Source organism: Amphiura filiformis, chromosome 6 (assembly GCF_039555335.1).
Source record: "Amphiura filiformis chromosome 6, Afil_fr2py, whole genome shotgun sequence".
Classification (NCBI taxonomy): Eukaryota; Metazoa; Echinodermata; class Ophiuroidea; order Amphilepidida; family Amphiuridae; genus Amphiura; species Amphiura filiformis.
The window spans coordinates 68,952,880-68,974,181 of record NC_092633.1 but is presented as its reverse complement, the minus strand read 5'-3'; the positions used below and the strand labels follow the sequence as shown (position 1 = coordinate 68,974,181).

At 35.8% G+C, this 21,302-nt stretch overlaps 1 protein-coding gene across 1 annotated transcript; it reads left to right on the top strand.

The window, feature by feature from the left end:
* The first annotated feature begins 1,117 nt into the window (after nt 1-1,117).
* Nucleotides 1,118-18,801, top strand: LOC140155921 (COP9 signalosome complex subunit 6-like). The gene is made up of 8 exons (XM_072178940.1): nt 1,118-1,319; nt 11,205-11,336; nt 12,179-12,267; nt 12,512-12,574; nt 13,406-13,568; nt 14,649-14,842; nt 16,183-16,251; nt 17,218-18,801. Exons 1-8 carry the CDS (start codon nt 1,118-1,120, stop codon nt 17,287-17,289), a joined length of 984 nt encoding a protein of 327 aa, XP_072035041.1. The 3' UTR covers nt 17,290-18,801.
* The last annotated feature ends 2,501 nt before the right edge of the window (nt 18,802-21,302 follow it).

Below are 21,302 nucleotides of genomic sequence, written 5' to 3'. Positions count from 1 at the left end.
GGAGCCATTTGATCATCAAAAAGAGGGGGGCCCTGAAAGTTTCGAGGTCTGTAAAGGGGGGGGCCCGAAAAATTTTCGCGATAAAATTTTTTTGCATCAGGTCCCCCCCCCCTTACAAGTTTTTGTGAACGGTCCCTTATTAGGGAGTGTTCATAAACACTTTGCTGGGGGTTGGAAAATATGGGGGCTCAAAAATATTTTGGGTCCTAAAAGGGGATCAAAAAAGTTCAGTCCTTAATAGGGCGGGGGGATCAAAACAATTTGAGGGTAAAATTCCGGGGTAAAATGTATGAGAAGGCATGTACATTGCAAAATTTTTGTGCGCTCCGCGCTTGAATGTTAAGTATTCAATTTTGTAATCTCAAGCTACAAATCAACAAAATGTGCGCACTTTACAATTTGGATGTAACAGCAGACTCCAATGAGTAATAACTCCAAACGGTAATTAGCTAATGAGTTAATGACCATAGGGTAGATCCCGGGGGTGGGGGATAAACCCCCCAATATTTTGATGGTGATGGTCCATACAATCATCCCCCAATGTTGATGCCTGTATATGGGTTTCTAAGAAAAATTAACCCCATGTCATTTTAAAATAAAAGAACAGAGAAGTGATAAATTATCAAAACGTTAAGTTCAAAAGATCAGAGAATTAGAGTTTGTGTAAATATTTTTTACATGGCACGAAATTGATAGGGTATAGAATAGAGTTAAAGGAGGCGTACACGGTAAGAAAAACATCATCAGTCCAGTTTAAGAAGACCTAACTTTATCCAAAGGCAGTAAAACATAACAATGAATCAGAAGTTTAGATTTGCTACACTATATATTTTGATAAAAATTCAAAATGAGGCTCATGGCACCTCCAACTGAATTGGTGACGTTGCTTCCCCCCCCCCTTGGTCTGCCAAAATATACCCCCACCCTATAATTCACCACCCCGGGTTACACATACTTATTACACCACCACGGCACCACCTGTAAACAAAAAACAAACAGGGCTACATTTTTTTTAAAGGAATACTTTGCTTGGATAGAGAAAATTGTCTTATTCGGTCTTCCGTAAATATAACCAATTTTCTTTTTATACGAAAGAGGGCGCTATAACCTTCAAAAAATGAAAAACAATCCTGTGAAAATGGCTGCCAAAATGGAAGTGGACGAAGAGCCCGGAACATCAAATTCTTCTAATTCTAGCTCTGTGATGGCCTCCAGCGGTACAACTGGAAGCGTGACAGTAGCTTTACATCCACTTGTCATCATGAATATATCAGAACACTGGACGAGGATTCGTGCACAAGAAGGAAAGCCAACGCAAGGTAAGCTTACTTCATCACACACAACATGCACACACACGCTCCAGTGACTCAGTGTTCTGTTTAGTGTTGTTGCACTGCAAACCTTCCAAATTTTGAGCTCAGTCATGTCATGCATGTGCAGGTAGTAAATTTAACTAAAATGACATAGTCTCCATAAAAGCTTCCACGGAATATAGAACAGAAATGGCAAAGACGCCATGGAAACTCCTACAGAAATAGCTAAGTCGCCACTAGAGTGATCACGTGTATGAGGGCGGTATAACAAGTCCATTTTATTTTACGCCGTGGTGACTTTGTCATTTTTGTAAAAGTAGACACGGTAGTCTATTGACCCAGTCGCTTAAAACGTATTAAAATCGTATTAATGCTGGTTGCTCATTATAGTCTTCAACATTCAAAAAAATAATGTGTTATTAAAAAAATTGGGCCGTAGATAAGCCGGGCCTGAAGATAAATAGTAACACATAATTGACAAAAATTGTTAAGTTAATTCATGTATAAAGTGAAGGGACTTGTGTTAATATTGGCAACATTTTTCAACTTATAGGGATATAGGCCTACTCTTATTTGAGTAGATATGAAGCGAACAATATATATTATATTTACAATCGAATTTTACCCTCCTGTCGTTTACATTGCACACAATATAAATGATAGACCTATACTTAATTATAATTATCCTCATGCTTTGTCTTCGTGACGAATCGGTTAGTGCTATAATACGCCTAATATTATAGGCCTACCTAAGATGCGTGATATATAGCATGACAAGACTATATAAAAAAAAAAGTATAAACCGACTCAGTATAATAAAGTAGTATGACCTATATAATATTGAAATAGGCTTAAGGAATTGGAGCTAATTGGAGCGTTTGTATGGTGTTTTTGTGGGGCCATCAGACACACCAAATTGCATTCTGCATACTGAAGAATATCCTTATGATCAAATCATTTAGATTTTTGGGTGGGTGTAGTTCTGTCCTGGCAAGAAGAAGTTTATGTTCGTTAAGTCGTAGTTCTGTACTGGCAAGAAGAAGTTTATGTTCACTAAGTCATCTGACCCGGGCCACCTCCGTGGTCATCTCAGGTCAAATTACTAAAAGTGTCGTGTGGATATGAAACTTGGTAGGTACAGTCAACATTTAAAGCCCATTTTTTGGAAGGTCACCCATGGGTCATCTGAGGTCAAATTAATAAAACTGTTGTATGGGCATGGAACTTGGTGGGTAGGCCCTATAGGCTACAGTCAACATTTAGAGCCAAATTTCTGGAAGGTCATTTTGGGGTCACCAGGGGTCTCTGAGGTTAAATTAGTAAAAACTGTCATATTGGGCATGAAACTTAGTGGGTACAGTCACCATCAGCCACTTAATCGCGCCCGGCTGAGAACGCCAAATATGGCTATTAAACCGCTTTGTAGGCCTAATGATTAATATTATCATACCGCATGCAGTTGATAGCACCGTATTATCGTGACTGTATGCCTAGTGTCTAGCAGATCGCTTGTTTACAAAGTTGTACTCAAAGTACTGTCATGACTATGCTAAACGAGCCCATGCACAAAACTATGACTCCTAGATTTCTGATGGTATAATATTATAGTTTTGTGGAGCTAGCAAGTCGGGTGGGGATGATGCCAGTGATTACGAAGTGCCCCTTTAAGATTGGCTGTTAACTTGACACCAAAAGACCTATAAATATTTAGTGAACTTAGACTAGAGTGGTAGGCCTATACCGCAATTGAACACTTAAAATGCATGCTGTGGCGTGAACACTGCTGGGTCTAGGGCCTATACACTCGCATATTATAGCCTAATTTTCTATATTAAAAAGCATGATAGTACATACCATGTCATACATAATTAAAACTGGCTATATACCATCTTATGGCCTTGGAGCAAGATGATGATGGGGGATGATGATGTTGATTATATACTGAAGTGCCCCTTAAGATTAGCGATCAACTTGGCACCAAAAGACCTATAAATTATATACTGAACCTGAAGAGGTACCGCAATTGAACTGCATGCTGTAGATACTGGGACTATAAGGGCATAATTATACACACTCGTATATATTATAATTTTCTATATATATGGAACACAGCATGATACATAATTAATACCATCTCTAATGAGATAGCACATGTAAGATTGTGTAGCTTGCTATCTACAGTAGATAGCACCGATGAGGGTTTCTGGTGGTACGGTATACAATGGTCTCAACTTTTTTGGAGTAAGCATGTAAAGCGTATATTCACACTAACAACAAAAACCCACACACCCCACACATGTATACCTGCAGACCCCACGTTCATTAACTATATTTTCAATGTAGGCCTATAGGGCCTAATTTATAGCTTTTGATTTTGACGCAGAATTCAGAAAAATAGAGTTTGAGCTCACTTGACATTATTTTACACCCATGGCGACTTTGTCATTTTGGTAAAAGTAGACATGGTGACTTCCCTATTTTTGTAAAAGTAGCCACGGTAGTCTATCAATCCAGTCGCTTTGAAACGCTTGTTGAAAATCGTAATGCTGGTTGCACTATTCAATCCTCGAAACTACTGTTTTGTGCTTGACGATAATTATACATTATATTTTATCATTGCTGTTTATAATGTTGTTAGTGTTTGGTGGTGGTGGTTTGTGTGTGTGTGTGGGGGGGGGGTTTGGGGTGGTGGTGTGGTGATAGTCTATCATTCATATATGACAGCGTTCAAGCTTTGACTTGCGTTTGGCGGACAGAATGGTGGAAACTTAAAGTGAAAGATATCCTACTTAAAGGAACATTTTCTAAGGTGAAATTTTGTGTTGAAACTGAATCTGATATAAAAAATGCATAATTATCAACTTGAAAATTTTCCCCATAGCACTGTACAGGCATATTTCTGCCCGAGTCCCCAAATTGGAGCAAAAATTGGAGCAAAAAAAATAAGTCCTTCAAAATGGGGATACTCAGGGCTAAACAAAAAACATGTTGCTCTAGAGGGAGGCATTGGTAAGGGCAACATGTCTTTTGTTTAGCCTCAAACCTCCCAATTTTGAAGGACTTATTTTTTTTGCAAAATCTGTGACTTTTTTCACGCCCTCAAAATCCTTAGGGGTGGGGTAGCATTTTGCAAGTTATTTTATTTTCTGTAGATCTAGCTTACTTGTTTGTTATATCACCATTTAGCTAATGAAATACTGAGCAAATAAACACTTAAAGCATCCCTATAGCTCATACCATTGTGGAGATATGGCGTTTTCAAATTGAAAATGATGCAAATATTGTATATTTTTCTAAATCAATTGTCACCCGAACCCTCAAGTTTCTACCCCTGCTACAAAAATAAAAGAAATATATGGATCCCATTCAATGCTTTTAATATCACAATTGTACCCTTGTTACACAATTAGAATAGAAAATTAGGCACTATTTGATAGTTTTCATGTTCATATACTCACAGGAAATCTGCAAGTCAAAATTTTTGTCACCCCAAAATGGCCATTTTCGGCCAAAATCGGACCAAAAAATTATTTTTTCTCAAAATGTATAAAAGATAGGGAGTTTTAAGTGCCAAAATCTGAAACTAAATGACATTTTACCCTTGGAAACATATAAACATTCAAGAATTTTGGTTCTTTTCACCCCTAAATACTTTTTTCACACACATGTCCGCCAAACGTATGTCAAATCTTGAACGCTGTCATATAAGTTCATTCATTCATTCATCCATCAGCTCGTTCAACAATACATTCATTCATATATTCGTCTCAGATTCATTCATTCAACAATTCATTCATTCACTCCTTCATTCATTAAAGATACACATCTTATAATCTTTATAAGATTGTAAATCATTATTTTATGATTCAATCTAATACTGCCATACTGGAACTATAAAATTTGCAACTCACTTTGGTCGTGTTGCGTCCGAAAACTTCGGATTTCATCAGGCATCTGATCGGAAGCAACGTAGCAAAGCGAGTTGCAAATTTTAGTTCCAGTATTATTACTATATATAGGCCTAGGCCTAGATTGAATATAATTATAAAATAATGTTTTGAACTGCTAGATGAATAATCTACACCAAGATATTGTAAATCATTATTTTCTATTAATGTATGCAGTGCATATTTTAATAATTAGATGTCGTAAAATCCTATCCTATATTTTGCATATTATCATATCATATAGGCCTAATTATCTTCATCGAATTATATCCCCAATTGTTCCCATTGTTTGCGTGTACAATAGGGCAATAGGATATTTGCATATGAGCCGATCACATTGGTCAAGTTGATCATACTTCCTGGATTCCGACCACTTCAAATAATTATCCTCTATTATTTAGTCATAAGTTTTTATTTCAGTAGATATGAACCAAACAATATTATTGAATATTATTGATAATAGGCTACTAATAGAATTATACCCCCGCTATTGTTGCTATTGTTTATGCATATAGTGCGGCATTTGCATATGAGCTGATTACCTTGGTCAAGTTGATCAAATTTCCTGGTTTCCGACCACTTCAAATCATGATACTCTATAGTTAAAAGCTCTTATATCAGTAGATATGAACCAAACAATATACTAGTATATTATTGATAATCGAATTATATCCTCCTATTGTTTATTTATTTATTTATTTATTAACCATATTTAAGCAGGGTAACCTACTCAACAAATATTACAATGTTGATTTTCAGTAGGGCCCTGAGACAAACATATAAAAGCATTAAATACACGTAGAATATACATTATTAAAAACCATAAGAAATTGAGCTTACATAAACATTACACAGCATTAAAATACCTTATATAAATATTATACAGCATGAAAACCAAAGTATAATATAATATAATATAATATAATATAATATAATATAATATAATATAATATAATATAATATAATATGATATAATATATAATACAAATTATGACATGAAAATGTAATACAAAGTGAGATGTGGACATTACTAAATCATTAGAAAAAAAACATTAATGAACCTAACATGACTTGATAATGGAATATACAACCTCAATATGTAGGCATATCATGATATATGAAACTGTTAAGTTAAGTAGGCCAAAAAAATACCGTTTATAATAGTGAAATAATTATACGCATAATCAATGTTTAGCCTATATAGTACGGTATGTAAGCCGCAATATATTTTGGGCAAATATTTGTGCAAAATACGACACTTTAAAATAGTATTTTGTTTAGAATGTTTGCATCAAGTTTTCAAAAATGTTTTGAGTGTTATTTAAACGATTTTATACCCTTTATAAAACCGGACATTTTAACGTTTTTTGTAAAAGTGTGTTTGTTGGGTAGTGTACTAGGCTCAAATAATAATGGGTCAAAATGAACATTGGCGTCGCCAAATCCCGGTGCGTCTCTGTCTCACGCCAAGCAATTCCAAAAAAGTTGACAGCCCTGTTATGAGGCCCAAAAGTTTCCATAATTCCAGGGTTCAGACCAACCTTAAAAGGATGCACAAATGATTGAGGTTTGGTGTGAATTTACTTTAACAGCAAGTAACAGGATTTGATCAACTTTGAAATTCCACCCCTGTATAAGCAGCCATTTTGGATTTATGCAAATTAGGTACTGTTCCACTACTTGGATTTTCGGGGACTTCTTTAATAACAATGTTTTTTGAAATGAATGGTGATTAAATGGATTCTGTTGCAATTAGTGATGGGTTAACCCCTTACTCATCTTAATTTGATTGGCCTATTACTAGACCGTGTTCCAACCAGCAAGTTTGCGTTAAAGTTGACAACCAGCTTATTTTTTTTTAAATTGGGTATACTGAATTTGATTCAATTGTCTGCCAGGCAGAATTTTGAGACTGTGACCCTCAAAAAGACCCAATAGGATAGTATATAGGGGGGCAAATTTGATACCAAGAACACTTTCCAAGATGTCAAATTATTCATCCATCCCAAGGATCCCAGAAATGTTTGTGCGCATACAATCTACAGTTAAGAAGTTATGGGACACAAAAGGTCCAAGTTCGAATTGCTTGTTGTGAATGGGTCCAAAATTGCTCCAACTTTAGTAAAAATCAAGACAAATTGTTCATCTAGCTTAGAGGCTTCAGAAAATGAAAAGTTTGCACTATATCTACCATGTCTAGTTAGTATGTTACACGGCAAAGAGTTAAATAATGTTGGATTCAATAGGATTAGATATTTATTTATCATCTCTCTTCTGAACTTTACATAGTAATTATTCTTTCCCTGAATCACTTGAACTTGAGGAACAGTTTGCCCCCACTTAACAAAAAACGGAGCAACTTTCATTTTTCAACCGGCCTGTACAACATGCAAATTGAATTGATCTTAGACATGCTGAGCTTCATAACTTAGTAACTATTATTATGTTCTATGTGCACAGATGTTACTTACATTTTTGTGATCTTTAGGCCCAGACGAAGATTTTGATATGTTTTTAGTGAATTTGGAGCATGTTTTAAATGTTGTATTAAATTTTGTGCTATATCGCATATTTTCTTTGGACTGAAATGCTTAAGGGGGTACTACACCCCTGGCCAACTTTAATGTGCCTATTTTTGCATTTTTCTCAAAAATTATAAGCGCATTTATATCGCGTTGTTTGTGATGGCAGTGTGAAGATAAAAGTCTAAGTTAGAAAACCTTCTCACACAGACCAATACGTATGAGCTTTGAGTTACACCACCCTCAGGATTGGAATTACTAAGTAGATAAATGCACTGTGTAGAACACAGGATTGTAAAGTAAACTTTATAAAGCTAATGATTATGATATGTACTTTTAAGTGTATGTAGCTGGGATGAAAAGCAGACAATCAATTGAAAATTATGACATCACATATTGAAGATATACAGTATGGATTTTTTTTCCAAAAACACACAAAAAATTAGGTCTTTTCGAGAAAAAAATGTATATTTGAAAGTTCACAATTTTCAATTGATCGGCTTGGTCGGCTTTTCATCCCAGCTACATACACTTGAAGTACATATCATTAGATTTAATATAAAGTTTACTTCAAGGCAGACTTGTAGTACCCGTGCACTCGGGTCCCAATTTCAATGTCCCCGGACCCGTACATCATGCCAGATTTTTTTTGAACACCCTATATGTGAATTAGATATTTATATGTATAAAAGTAATGCCAGTTTTAGCCAAAGGAAATTTTACATTAAGTGCTCTGGTATGAACGTTTTGACAATATTTTTTGTGTGACATGAGAGAACATCAGACATATCCAATTGAATTCTTCTGATATCAAATAATATTGATTTTCTAAGGGTTTTTTCTAATTTCTTATTTTATTAAGTACTTTGAACATCAAATAAAAAAAATCTTATTATAAATCATGCAATTTATTTTTATACCGTACATGTTACAGTCTTGAGTTTTCCTTTTTATGCCTTAAAAAGTTGTTAAAACCCCACGGAATTGCATGACACACATATTCCACTGCATAAATTAAAAGCTTGTTAAATCCTTAATTGCTTAAGTTTAAAATTAAGATTAACACTATGAAAATGCAGTTGTACTAAGTTAGATGCACCAAAGTGCAGAAATTCTTTATGCACACCAACTTCCCATTGGAATTACACAGAGCTCCTCCACTTCCTCCACCACCCGACTAATTAACTTGATTAAGCCTGCTTGTGACAACAGTCAAAGGTCAGCTCATCCAGCACCCCCGTTTCCTGTTTCATTGTTATGCAAATAGCGATCGATCAGCGTGGTGACTTTGCCTGTTTGGTTTCCGTGGACATTTCAAAAGACACCATAGCGTCCTTCACGATCGATATCCGTGGTGACTTTGTGCTTCTTGATTTTTCTTCCGTGGAGACTTTGTCGGTTTGGTAAAAGTTTCCATGGAAAGTACCGTGGTGACTTCCTACTTTTTGCTCTCATTCCTAGCTCGCATGTGAGCATGTCAGTGTCCTCGCCAGTTTAATCAAACTTTTAACTTACTCATGTTACTCGAATTTGCACACGATAGCTACTCATTCGATGCTAAAATTGGCATTGCTGTCGTTTTTCGGGTGGTCAGCAACGCCGGACCATAGTTAGCGATTTGCGGTTTTCGCCCTGCTGACTACAACTTCAGAAGGTTCAGAAGGTTCATATTATAAATTATAAATTTTCTTTTCTTTCTTTCTCCCACTGAAGTGCAGGCTTCATGTAAATGAAGATATTATAAACTTGCACTACACATCTCACGTGACACCTTTGAAAACTACTTGTCCCGCAATTCATGAATTATCATGCCTGGTCGAGCACCCTCACAGACCCGAATGTAGACCGAGGATGCTTGGTATATCCGCCATGTTTCAAATACATGGATGGCCAGCATCATGGCCCGCAAATTTAAGATTTATGAGAAGCCTATTTTAGTTGCAAAATGAGAACACAGAGTGGCTTATCTTTAACCCACATTCTCAATCTCTCATGCCAGAGGTTAAAATAAAACGATGCCTAACTAAATTATCAAAAGATCGTAAATTCAATTTCTTGAAACGTGCCGGCGAAACGATTTGTTTACAAGTAACAGTCCTTGTTCCGACACGATACCGTTCATTCGGCAAACCACGTGATCACTCAGGTGAACTAGGATTGGACGATCGATTGCGTTAAATTTTATCCAGGTTACCGGGCCATGCCTAATGGTGATAAATATTTTTCAACCATGTTGCAAAATGATCGGAAATACACCATCAAGGCGACTCGATCGGTAAGCATCATTGAAACTAGGCAATATTTAGTATTTCTTCTTTTGATTTTTTCGATAAAATTGTAGTTTACAGTTTTGATTAGTTTGATAAGAGTGGATTTAAAAACCAGTCCACTAGTAGACGTTGTAATTGACAGTTTGACATTTCCGCTGGAGGATAATGTGAATCCATAAGATGTGGCGATCAATTTCACAATTAAAATCTTTCCTTTGGGGCGATTTCCATTTCTTGCTATCATTTAAAGCTGAAAGCATCAATACCAAAGATAGGCTATCAGTCGCTTGTGCAGATATATGTTAACATTGGATTCCATTTCTTGTTTTTTGTTCACTGTATGGAAAAGCCTGTTCTGTTGTATCTTGTATTGGTTGTATTTCCCACGCATATCCCGCAATAACGGGAATTACTTTACCAATCGGACTTTGCTGTCCTGCAATATTGGGTAATCCTGTCCTGTCATAACAAGACAATATGTTTTATCATGCTCTTCAGGCTAAACGATTGAGTATCGCATGTTGTGAATAGCGCCATCGTGTTCAGCATGAAAAGAACCCCTAAGTCGACCATGGTGGGGGGTTACTTGCATACTATATATATATATGTAAACTTAGAAGCAAAGAATGGTCAACAACAACTTGCGCAAAATCTTGCTCTCAATTTTGACCTTACATGTCAATTTTCACAAAAACGCAACATCCAATTTTCATGGAACTTACAAGAATTGATATTTCGATTTCATTTACATATATTTAGACACCAAAATCATATCAAAATATTAAATAATCTGAAGGATTTTGCACCATAATTCACTCATTTCACTAGATAAAGTATGGTGACGCTTGATGGCGCTGCACACTTTTTTGTTTGGTCTATATCCAAAACTTTTGTCATTTCATGTTGAGATAGGTCAAGTAGAATAGAAAAAAAACTGTCAAAAGAGAGAAACAACCAAAAAATCATTTTTGATGCCCATACATTTGTAATTTAGCCCACTGCTAATAAAATACTAGAAAACAAGGTTCTTTTTTGACAGAAATTTCCCTGAAAATAGTGAAATTGGGTCATCGCATGGTACCAAATTGAACATAATGTGAAAAAGGTGATGATGGAATATAAGTAGCATTTGACACTTTTCCTTATTTTCAGTTCTTGGTGCTCTCATTGGCAAACAAAAAGGACGTAACATTGAGGTTTTCAATTCATTTGAGTTGCTTTTTGACCTAGTGGAGGGAGACATTGTAGTGGACAAGGAATACTACAACACAAAAGAAGAACAGTGTAAGTTTGGTTGATTTACCTTAAATCTTTGTACTAGTACTCATTTTACTGAGTGTAAAAAGAAGCTTTCCATTCAGGGCATCTATTCTTCTGTTACTACCCCCAAGGGAGGGAATAATTTTACCCTGTGAGGTTTTGGGGAAGAATTTTGTAATTGGATAGAAAAAAAAAGTGAAAAATGGGAAGTCTTCTTGTAAGGGAAGACATAACCACCATACATGTAAACTTAACAGCTCTATCATGTATGAATATAAATTTGTCCAAGTTTGTCTTCCCTTCACAGCTCAGCCTTGGGTACAAATCCTTGATCCTTCACCAGATGCAATAGTTCTGTGGCAATATCAACTCTGCCATGAGACTACCATCTACAGAAGAATTTTAAACTTATCAGCTTTATAAATCAGGAGTCATTGCATATAAAAAGAGCTGATGAGACTGAAAAGCTGTAATTTGTGAAGATCCTATAATTTTGTTCAGAGCAAGTGTACAAAGAAAGCTGAAAATCAAAACCAAAAAAGCTGAACTCTTACACCTCTAATAAATAATAAAGAGCCCAGGTTCTAAAAGTTTTTGATTTATCAAAACCAATTTGAAGAAACTTACTTTCTTGCTGACAGTTTCGTCAGTGAACCACTTGACTTTTTCGAAGCTTGATGTTGTTGTGATGATCCAACAGCTGATGACTGGCGGGAAGTTATGTCACTTCCGGTAGCTGTGATAATGTTATAGATGTACACATGTATTTATACGGTATTACAATTTTTATTCAACTTGTAGCATTACACAGATCTTATTTCTCTTTTTGTTTATTAACATTTATGTTGTTACATTTTTGTTTTCAGTTAAACAAGTTTTTAAGGATTTAGATTTCCTTGGTTGGTATACAACGGATGGTCCACCCACAGAGTCTGATATCAAGGTTCATAAGCAGGTCAGTGCCAGGGCAGTAATTTGGGGTTAATAACAAGTTTTACATCATCAGTATATAAGAATGAAAACTTCCTGTCGTGTGCATCTTTTTGTCACACTCACTCACCAGTAGTATTGGTCATAATGTACTAATTATACAAAACATATTCATCTGGAAAATTGTTCATTATATTGGTTATTGGTTAATAAATTCAACTCATGATCCAATTTGTAACTCTCATACTTTGCTGTATCCTTCTCAACAGATTTGTGGCATCAATGAGAGTCCCATATTTCTAAAGCTCAACCCATTATCCAGGCACACTGATGTAAGTATATTGTAGAGCTGATTTAAATTTACATTGTTAAAGTTTTGAAAATTAGTGACTTTTATCATTTCAATGACCACAGCTTCATTCTCGCCCTGTTACAAATTAGGTATCACAAAGATGACAATGTTATTCTGCAGTCAGTTAATGAGATTATATTTTGACAAATTTGACCAAAGCTCAAGCATTTTAGGTTCATAACAGGGGAAGGAGGAGATGAGGAAATTTATGATATCATGCTGGAACAATACTTGCATGTACATGTGTGTACAAGCAAGGTATTTGTCTGTTATTCCTTGATGTGTAGGCCAGATTCCTCAGTAAAATATTTTGCTCTTTGAGTTTGGTTATTTCTCCTTCAAACAGAGAAAGAGGCTTACGCATCATACACTGGAACATGGAAACATTCCTCCTTCTCATCAAGTTAGTTTAAATCTTACCACTGGGTGGAAAGAGGCAGAAGTGCTGAAGGGGTTTGCCTGTACATTTGATACAAATAAAATTACTATAGAGTGTGTTGAGAGTAACGACGTGTTGGATTTCACAGTGGCAGATTTGAATCGTGCATGATAACCTAATCCCGCTAGGCGTATACACATGTGTAGAAGGCCGATTTGTCCGTACACTGGTGACGTAAATGCACCGATTCGAATCTTACCACTGCAAAATCCAACATGATATTACTCTGAACTGGAGATGAGACACTATATGAGCTATGTGGTTAAAGATGAGCTTTGTTACAGATGGGGAGATAGAAAGGGTGTCAACAAAACTAGACCTTTTGTTTTTTTACGTAAGTTTGATAAATGTTTTACACCATTGATTTTCCAGCTACCTGTGAGTATCTTTGAGTCAGTTATAGACTTAGTAAATGGTGAGGCAACCATGTTGTTTGTAGAGTTGTCATACACATTGGCAACAGAGGAAGCAGAGAGGATAGGTGTTGATCATGTAGCTAGGGTATCTACAAGTGAAACAACAGAAAGCTCAACAGGTCAGTAAATATTGCAAGCATTTTCTGGTAGCTATCGGTGGTGTCAGTGTGTTCATGTATTCCTTGTACACATTAACAGGTCAGTGAATATTGCAAGCATTTTCTGGTGGCTATCGGTGCTGTCAGTGTGTTCATGTATTCCTTGTACACATTAACAGGTCAGTGAATATTGCAAGCATTTTCTAGTAGCTATCGGTGGTGTCAGTGTGTTCATGTATTCCTTGTACACATCTAAAATGGTTGGTTTGATTGCATCAAGTGTTTTTAGCAGAATATAAATACTTAAAATCATTCAGTCAAACAATAGCTATAGTCTGTCTCGTCTCAAGTTGAGAGTAACGCCATGTTGGATTTTGCAGTTGTAGATTTGAATCATGCACGCTAACCTAATCCTGCGAAGCATATTCACACACGTAGAAGAGCGATTTGTCATACGCCGGCAACACAACCGCATTAATGCACCAATTCAAATCTACCACAGGAAAATAATGTTACTCTCAACTTGAGATGAGACTTGAATACTTGTCTATGAATGTTTGTAATTCTTTGTCAATTGCAACTGCAAAATTCATTATCACAATCATGATGTCATTACCAATGTAAAGTTGCTAAACAAGGTGTTGCCACTTCTGCCAAAGCATACTTTAATGAAAACCATTGATGCATACACATATCAGTCAGTCAAATATTGGAATAACATGTCAGTCACAGTTCACAGTGATGACGTAGCATGTCAGTCACAATGTTGTGACAAGATTACAGTAAATAAATTTTCATAATTATCATTAACAATCGTAACATCTGTACTGATTGCCTCACAGTCCCAAATTTTAAATCCATCCAACTCACCCTCATTGTAAATATGCCAACAACCTTTTTTAGTTAATAATCTGATAATTAGGGGCCAATTATTTTTCCTGTTTTCTATGCAAAAGCAATATAAATACCAACAGTATTTTGAGCCATATGAATGAAGGCTAAGAATAAGATATGCTGGTGTAAAGAGGATTGTGATCTTGTATTGAAAGAGTGTCATTATTTGATTTCTTATCATTTTAATTCTTCCTTTGATTATAAAAGTTGCTGAGCATCTGACAGCCCAACACAATGCCATCAAGATGTTACACAGTCGAGTACGACTCATACTAGACTACATCAAGGCAGTACAGGCTGGAGAAGTGCCGCATAATCATGAGGTGCTGAGAGAGGCGTACAGTCTAAGTCATCGCCTGCCAGTACTCAACTCAGAAAGGTTTACTGAGGACTTCTATAATGTGAGTACTTTGACAATAAATAATGGAAATGGAGGGCTATACAATATGCATACCATCTCATGCGAGGAAGAACTGGTCATTTACCTCATTGGCAATTTGTAACCTCCTTGAGGGTTTTCAGTGAGTGGGAGTATTAAATCTAGCATTGAGACATGAAATTGTAATCTTGGAGCTTAGTGTGGTTTTAGTATATTTGTTAGTCTGAGCTGCATAATTATTGCAAATGAAAGTAGAAGAAACTTTTCAGTAAACAGGATTATATATCATCAATCTTTATTCAGCAAAACAGACAAACAAAGAAAGTAATGAAAAACAAAGACTGGACTTACGCCCAGGACAAGTTGGTAGACAAAAGTCATCAACTGTGCAGGGCTATGCATGCAACGACGCGAGCAACGAAAAATATAAAGCTATTTTCCAAGACAAGTAAGGACACACTTCCTGAGCACAACCCATAAATGGCACTTATTATTAGACAGCATTCATTGGCGCCTTATTAAAAGAGGTCAAGGCGCTGTACAAACAGACTTAAAAGCTACATCTTACATTGTTAGAACACATGTTTTAAAAATTCTAACCAACACAAACCACCAGGTGAACTACACAACTGTTGGTCAAAACGGGTGACCAACAAGTTGAAATTACTTCTGATAACAACGTGTTTTAACGGTGTGGTGTTTTAACGGTGTGGTGTTTTAACGGTGTGTTTAAAAATAGTTCAAACCTGTTGGTCAAATATTTTCTTCCCAGTGCATCCAAGATGACTGCCATGACATGTGCAGTAATTTTGGACATGCTGTATGCTGAGGTGCATTTCAAATCTGCATATGAAGAGTGAGGAGCCATCTTGGATGTGCAGTAAAAGTCAATTTCAAAACTAAATAAGGAATAATCATTTGAAATGTTGATGAAATAATTGTATTATGTTCTGCTGCACTGGCATATTCAAGATATAATTTTTTCACCTCAAGTTTGGTAGTGACATCAATACTACTTCGCGGTGTCAACAAGCGTGCGGGTGTGCATGCGTGCGTGTACACTGAGAGCGTTTAGCTTTACGCGTGCGATTTGATACTGCGGATGAGCAAAATATGCACATACGTCACTAACAAACTTGAGATGAACCAAATTATAGGTGCCGAGTGCTTTTGCCATTGATGCATTTATGCTTCATGAGCAAGTAGTGGGATTTTTCTGGTGCCATATTTATGCACCGTAAATGCGTTGTGCACAAAGGAAGTTTTCAAGCCAATGATGCAGATTAAGAGCAATATTGTTTACCTCAAAAATAATTTATAATTTGTTAGTAATAATTGCATGTTTATGTGTTTTCATTTCAGCAATGTAATGATGTATCACTTATGGCATACTTAGGCACCATTACCAAGGGTTGTAACACAATAAACCAGGTAAGTAGCTTGCAAGGGTGTACCAGTTAGAGGGGAGGGGGAAAGTGTCCCTCCAAAAAATTGGGACAGAAGCGATTTTATGTTGCCCCTCCAATCAGGACAAATTGTCCAATTACAAGGACTTTTCCCCTTGCAATGACCAAGCAGGTTATATAGACGAATCCAACGAGCCAAGTGATGGTCAGAATTCAGTCGGCCATTACTGGGTCCCGTCTGCACCAAGCTGGTGTTGTTACTGCCCAATTGGGTGGATTAAATCCACTTAAAAATGTTGAATTGTATTGTGTTGTAAACTTTCATTCTTTTGTCTACATGTAACACGGGTGATGGAATGCAGTTTAATATCCTCGCCAAGGCCATATCATTTCACATTTTAGGTGGGATAGACATAAGGAGGACCCAGCTATGGCTGCCATTGAGGTGTAGGAATGCGTGAAAATGGATTTGTCTATCTATACCTGCTTGCAAGCAGTCACATTAGCTCAATCAACAGGCACTTTCATGTGTGGACATAGGTGTTAAAGCCCTTACACTTGCAGGGTTGAATTTTGTATAGAGCATGAGAATCATTGCTGATTCATATTTAAACATTTTACACAAATCAACTGATTCATGGTTTCTCAACAGTTTTTATATAATTATAAATCATAGTCTGTAATTAAAGTTTAAACAATCATTCAACACAAAACAATGGCGACTACAATGTAACCTCAATATTTTGATGTGAAGACACACATCCTCATCAGAAGAACTCCAGAGACGTTGTGAAGAAGTTGACATCTCTGGTGTTCTGATGAGGACGTTTGTCTTAACGTCAAAATATTGAGGTAGGTCTCAATTATTTTAGTGTTGAATGACTGTTTAAACTTTTATTGCTGTTTAACTACCAACGCATATGAAAATTCACTCGAAAATCATAGTCTACTTATGTATTTTGATCATTTTTTATTTTGATTTCCTCTACAGTTTGTCAACAAGTTCAATGTACTGTATGACCGACAAGGCATGGGGCGAAGAATGCGAGGACTCTTTCTGTAAAATTGACTTCAAAACATTGGTGACTTTTCTTGTGTAGCTCATCAATCATAAACCAAGGGACAATACATAAAGGTAGCCTCTGTGAAACTTTTCAGCAAATATTTGAGCTTTCTGCTGCTATACAATGTCATCAATAGGAAGTAAACATTTGAGACATGTTCCCACAAAATGAGAGGAAGGTTGCAAATATTTGAGTTATGGCCAGATTTATAATAAACAATATTTCAATGAAAAATTCCTTTGTTTTGGCATGTTCAATGAGCTATATCCTTTACTTTCCTGGCGACATTCCGCTTACTTTGTGAGAATAAGTCTCATTTGTAAATCATGTTAAACAAACTGTACAACACGTTGTCAAGGTATACAAATCAATTCCAAAAGGAGACATCAGCATGATCTGGGAACAAACCAAAAGATCAAACGAGCCTTAAACATAACTAGTTCGTAAAAAGCCGATCCCCTCCCTCCCAACTATAGTCTATATAGCTATCTCGCGTCACCGGCACTAGTTCAGCATAATCTGTGTTAGCTTAGCGTTACTTGGTGCGTATACATGATGCATATGCACACGCAAGAAACCATGCTAAGCCAACGCAGCACACGCTGAACATCAAAGCTAGTGCTGGTGACTCGAGGTAGATATATAGACTATAAAACCAAATGGGAAGTGGGACAACATAACATCAATGTGTTTTTTAATGCATGAGAAATGTAATCATTGTGTGCAACTCCCTCCCTCCCTAACCAAACTAGTTGTGTCTCATAGGGTTTCTTCAAGCTTTTGGTCTGATGCATTCATGGTTTTTGACCTTTGATCTTACCTGGTGCATTCACTGAAAAAGAAGAGTGAACTTGTTATTCCACTTTGCATATTGGCATTGTCATCTGTGGGAGAATAATTGTCAACATCACGCGGCAACAAACTAAAATAATTGTGTGTCAAATCTTTCGACGTGTCGCTTCATTGCAATCAGTACATTGCACCATGAAGTGCTTCATATTATGCCTATGGTCTGCAAGTAACAAGCGCAAGTGACAATTTGTTTCTGAGCAAAACGCAATTATTTGCCATACCTGAATATCTGGCGGCAAATTTGATTCTCCATCTTTGTTTCTATCAATGCATCACACTCAAACCTTAGTTTTAGAAGAACAAAGACAGCTTGAGGTAAGGCGTGATGTGATGAGATCAAGCAAGATGAATCGTTCAAAATATTTATATTTTAGTTCATTCAACATCTTGAAAAAATATCATTGGGCATATTTGGAGGAGTAAAATGCCCCAAATGGAAGTAAGAATGTAGTTCATGCTTATTAATTTTTTCCACTAAGGTTTTTTATCAGAAAATATCAGAATTGGCTTAAATCTGTGCAATTTTACATTGCAGTATCTCGCATTGCTTATATTTTGATGGGTCAAAGTAACAGTTAAGAAAATGATGCATCTGTAAAATGCACGATTTATATTGTTTCAAGGCATTGCAAATAAATGTAAATATTACGTTCATGCAATTGATTTGTTTGATTTCCTGCTTTAATGTGTTTCTCAGCATCGCTGATCAGCTTACATACAACAATGACTAGAAAAGAATTGTGAAGCAACCAGACAAGTAAATCATATTCAAAATATTTATTTTATTACATGCCAAGATATTACAAAAATATAGGTCTACATTAAATATTTACAGAATGATTAAACATGAGAACTTGTGGCAAGTTCTGAAAAATATAATACATTTTTACATGGGTACAGAATTAGTGATTCTTGAAGGCTCTATACAACAAAATGGGTGCTAGAATCCTCAGTGAGTTAAGCTGTATGAAATACCGTATTAAGCTGCAAGCGATGCTGCTTGTTATGTGAACTGCATTGACTAATGATTGATTTATCATTTTGCAAATTAATTTGCTTATCTCAATCATCAACTAAGCGAATTAATTCAAAACAATGGAGTATCTTTTAACATGAATGTCCTAAAAATTTACTTTCTGATATTTTGACATTTTAATGAAATTTGCTAGAACAACAAGTCATCTGCAATCACTGTGGTTAGTACATGTATCTGGGTATAAATGCATTAAGCCATCTAGTGCAAATTCATCTGCACATAATTTATATTCAATTGCTGGTTTGAGCTTTTATTTAGGTGTACTGTCCCATCTAGGATAATTTAAATATTCAATGATTCCACTCATCATTTGCAAATGAGCTTAATTATTTATCAATTAAGTGGCAGTACGAAAGTTTATATGAATGGCTCTGAAATATTTGCCATGATTAACTTGACATTAAAGTACACTATCAGACTGAATGACATCCAGATTTGTAACCAGTTGTTCCTGGTTTTGTCGGAACGGGTCACATATGTGTACATCCATATCAAAACGATGCACCTGTCGGCTGCTACATGTGTCTCATTTCGCATAATAGCTAGGAATAAATACCAGACTCATCTCCGAAGTAGAGGTCACTTCAAATCATTCCCAAGTCAAAAGGTTTAGGGATACAGAGAACATTCCCAAACCATGTGACTTGGGGATGATTTGAAGTGACCTACACTTGATATGAGTCTGGTATTTATTCCTAGCTACTATGTGAAATGAAACACATGTAGCAGCCGACAAGTGCATCGTTTTGATATGGATGTACACATATGTAACCAGTATGGGTCAAAACCAAGCCTGGTCATTGAACAGTTTGTTCCGGCTTAGAGGGGAAACAGATGTACAGTATCCAAAAATGACTACAGTGAAATATTTATTCTTTCTGTCCAGATTTATCATGAAAATATATTTTTCCAATGAGACTGGTCTTCTTTTTACCACCCCTGTTGTTGAGTATATAGCACATAATAATTAATATTTAGAGCTTACACAACATGGATATAGTTTTCAAATCAACCATTTACATAAACACACAAACAAACAAACAAGTGCCAAAAAGTAAAGAGTGTACTTTAAACAAACATGTGAATGTAGATCGAACTGAAATAACTAAGCTCACAAAATACACATGACTACTTACTATGACATACAAAATTTAACAAATTAGAATGCTGCAGAAACCATCCATAAACGTGCATTATAAATATCCTCATACTTTGAACAAATAAATAATACTACACTATAAATCCATTTTTTATACAAATGTTTTTTACATACTTGTATTTATATAGGACAGATAATTCAATTTATTAAATATATTCAGTAGAGTTGTTTTAACTTTACTGATATAATAAAGAGTGCATACATAAGCCTCATACTTTTATATTTCAATTCTATTTTACAAAAATACAATATGAGAACAAATTTGCCATAGAAGTGATGATGTAACAGAATTAACTAGCGTAGCAATAGATGGATACAATTTTTGATATCACCCTGTACTACGACATTCATGCAGTACCAATGCATTGAACCAAAGATGTCAAAGAACAAGGACACAGACCTGGATCGTAATTCTATAGAATATTCATATTGTGATCACTTGCACTTGTAAGATTAGTATCTTTGAAAAAAGTTGTATTGTATTTAAAATATGATGCAGACATAACAGGTGATGAGTGCAACCTGCTTGTAGTGCAGGGTGATGTATTCAAAAATTGTATTCATCTATTGTTATGGTAATAATCCTGTTACATCATCACTTCTACGGCGAATAGGACCACATTATGTTTAATGTAAAACAAAGACATCCTGATTTTGTCCTTGTGCACAGTGTAGGCCCCACATTGTTGATATCTATCAATATGTCAAGTTATAATAAATAGCCTAAAATAGGTACATAATTTTTCAATTCTGTTTTACACAAATAACAATATGAAAACAAATAGGGCCACATTTTCTTTTGTAGAGTACAAGGTCTAGGCGTATCCGGGAGGCCTACATTGTTGGTATCTGTAACTTTATATAAATATGTATACAACTTACAAGTGCACACTTGTGCTCACTTGTGATACTTGCACATTTATTGCAAATTTTGAAACTACAAAGTACAATATCTCCGTGTCCAA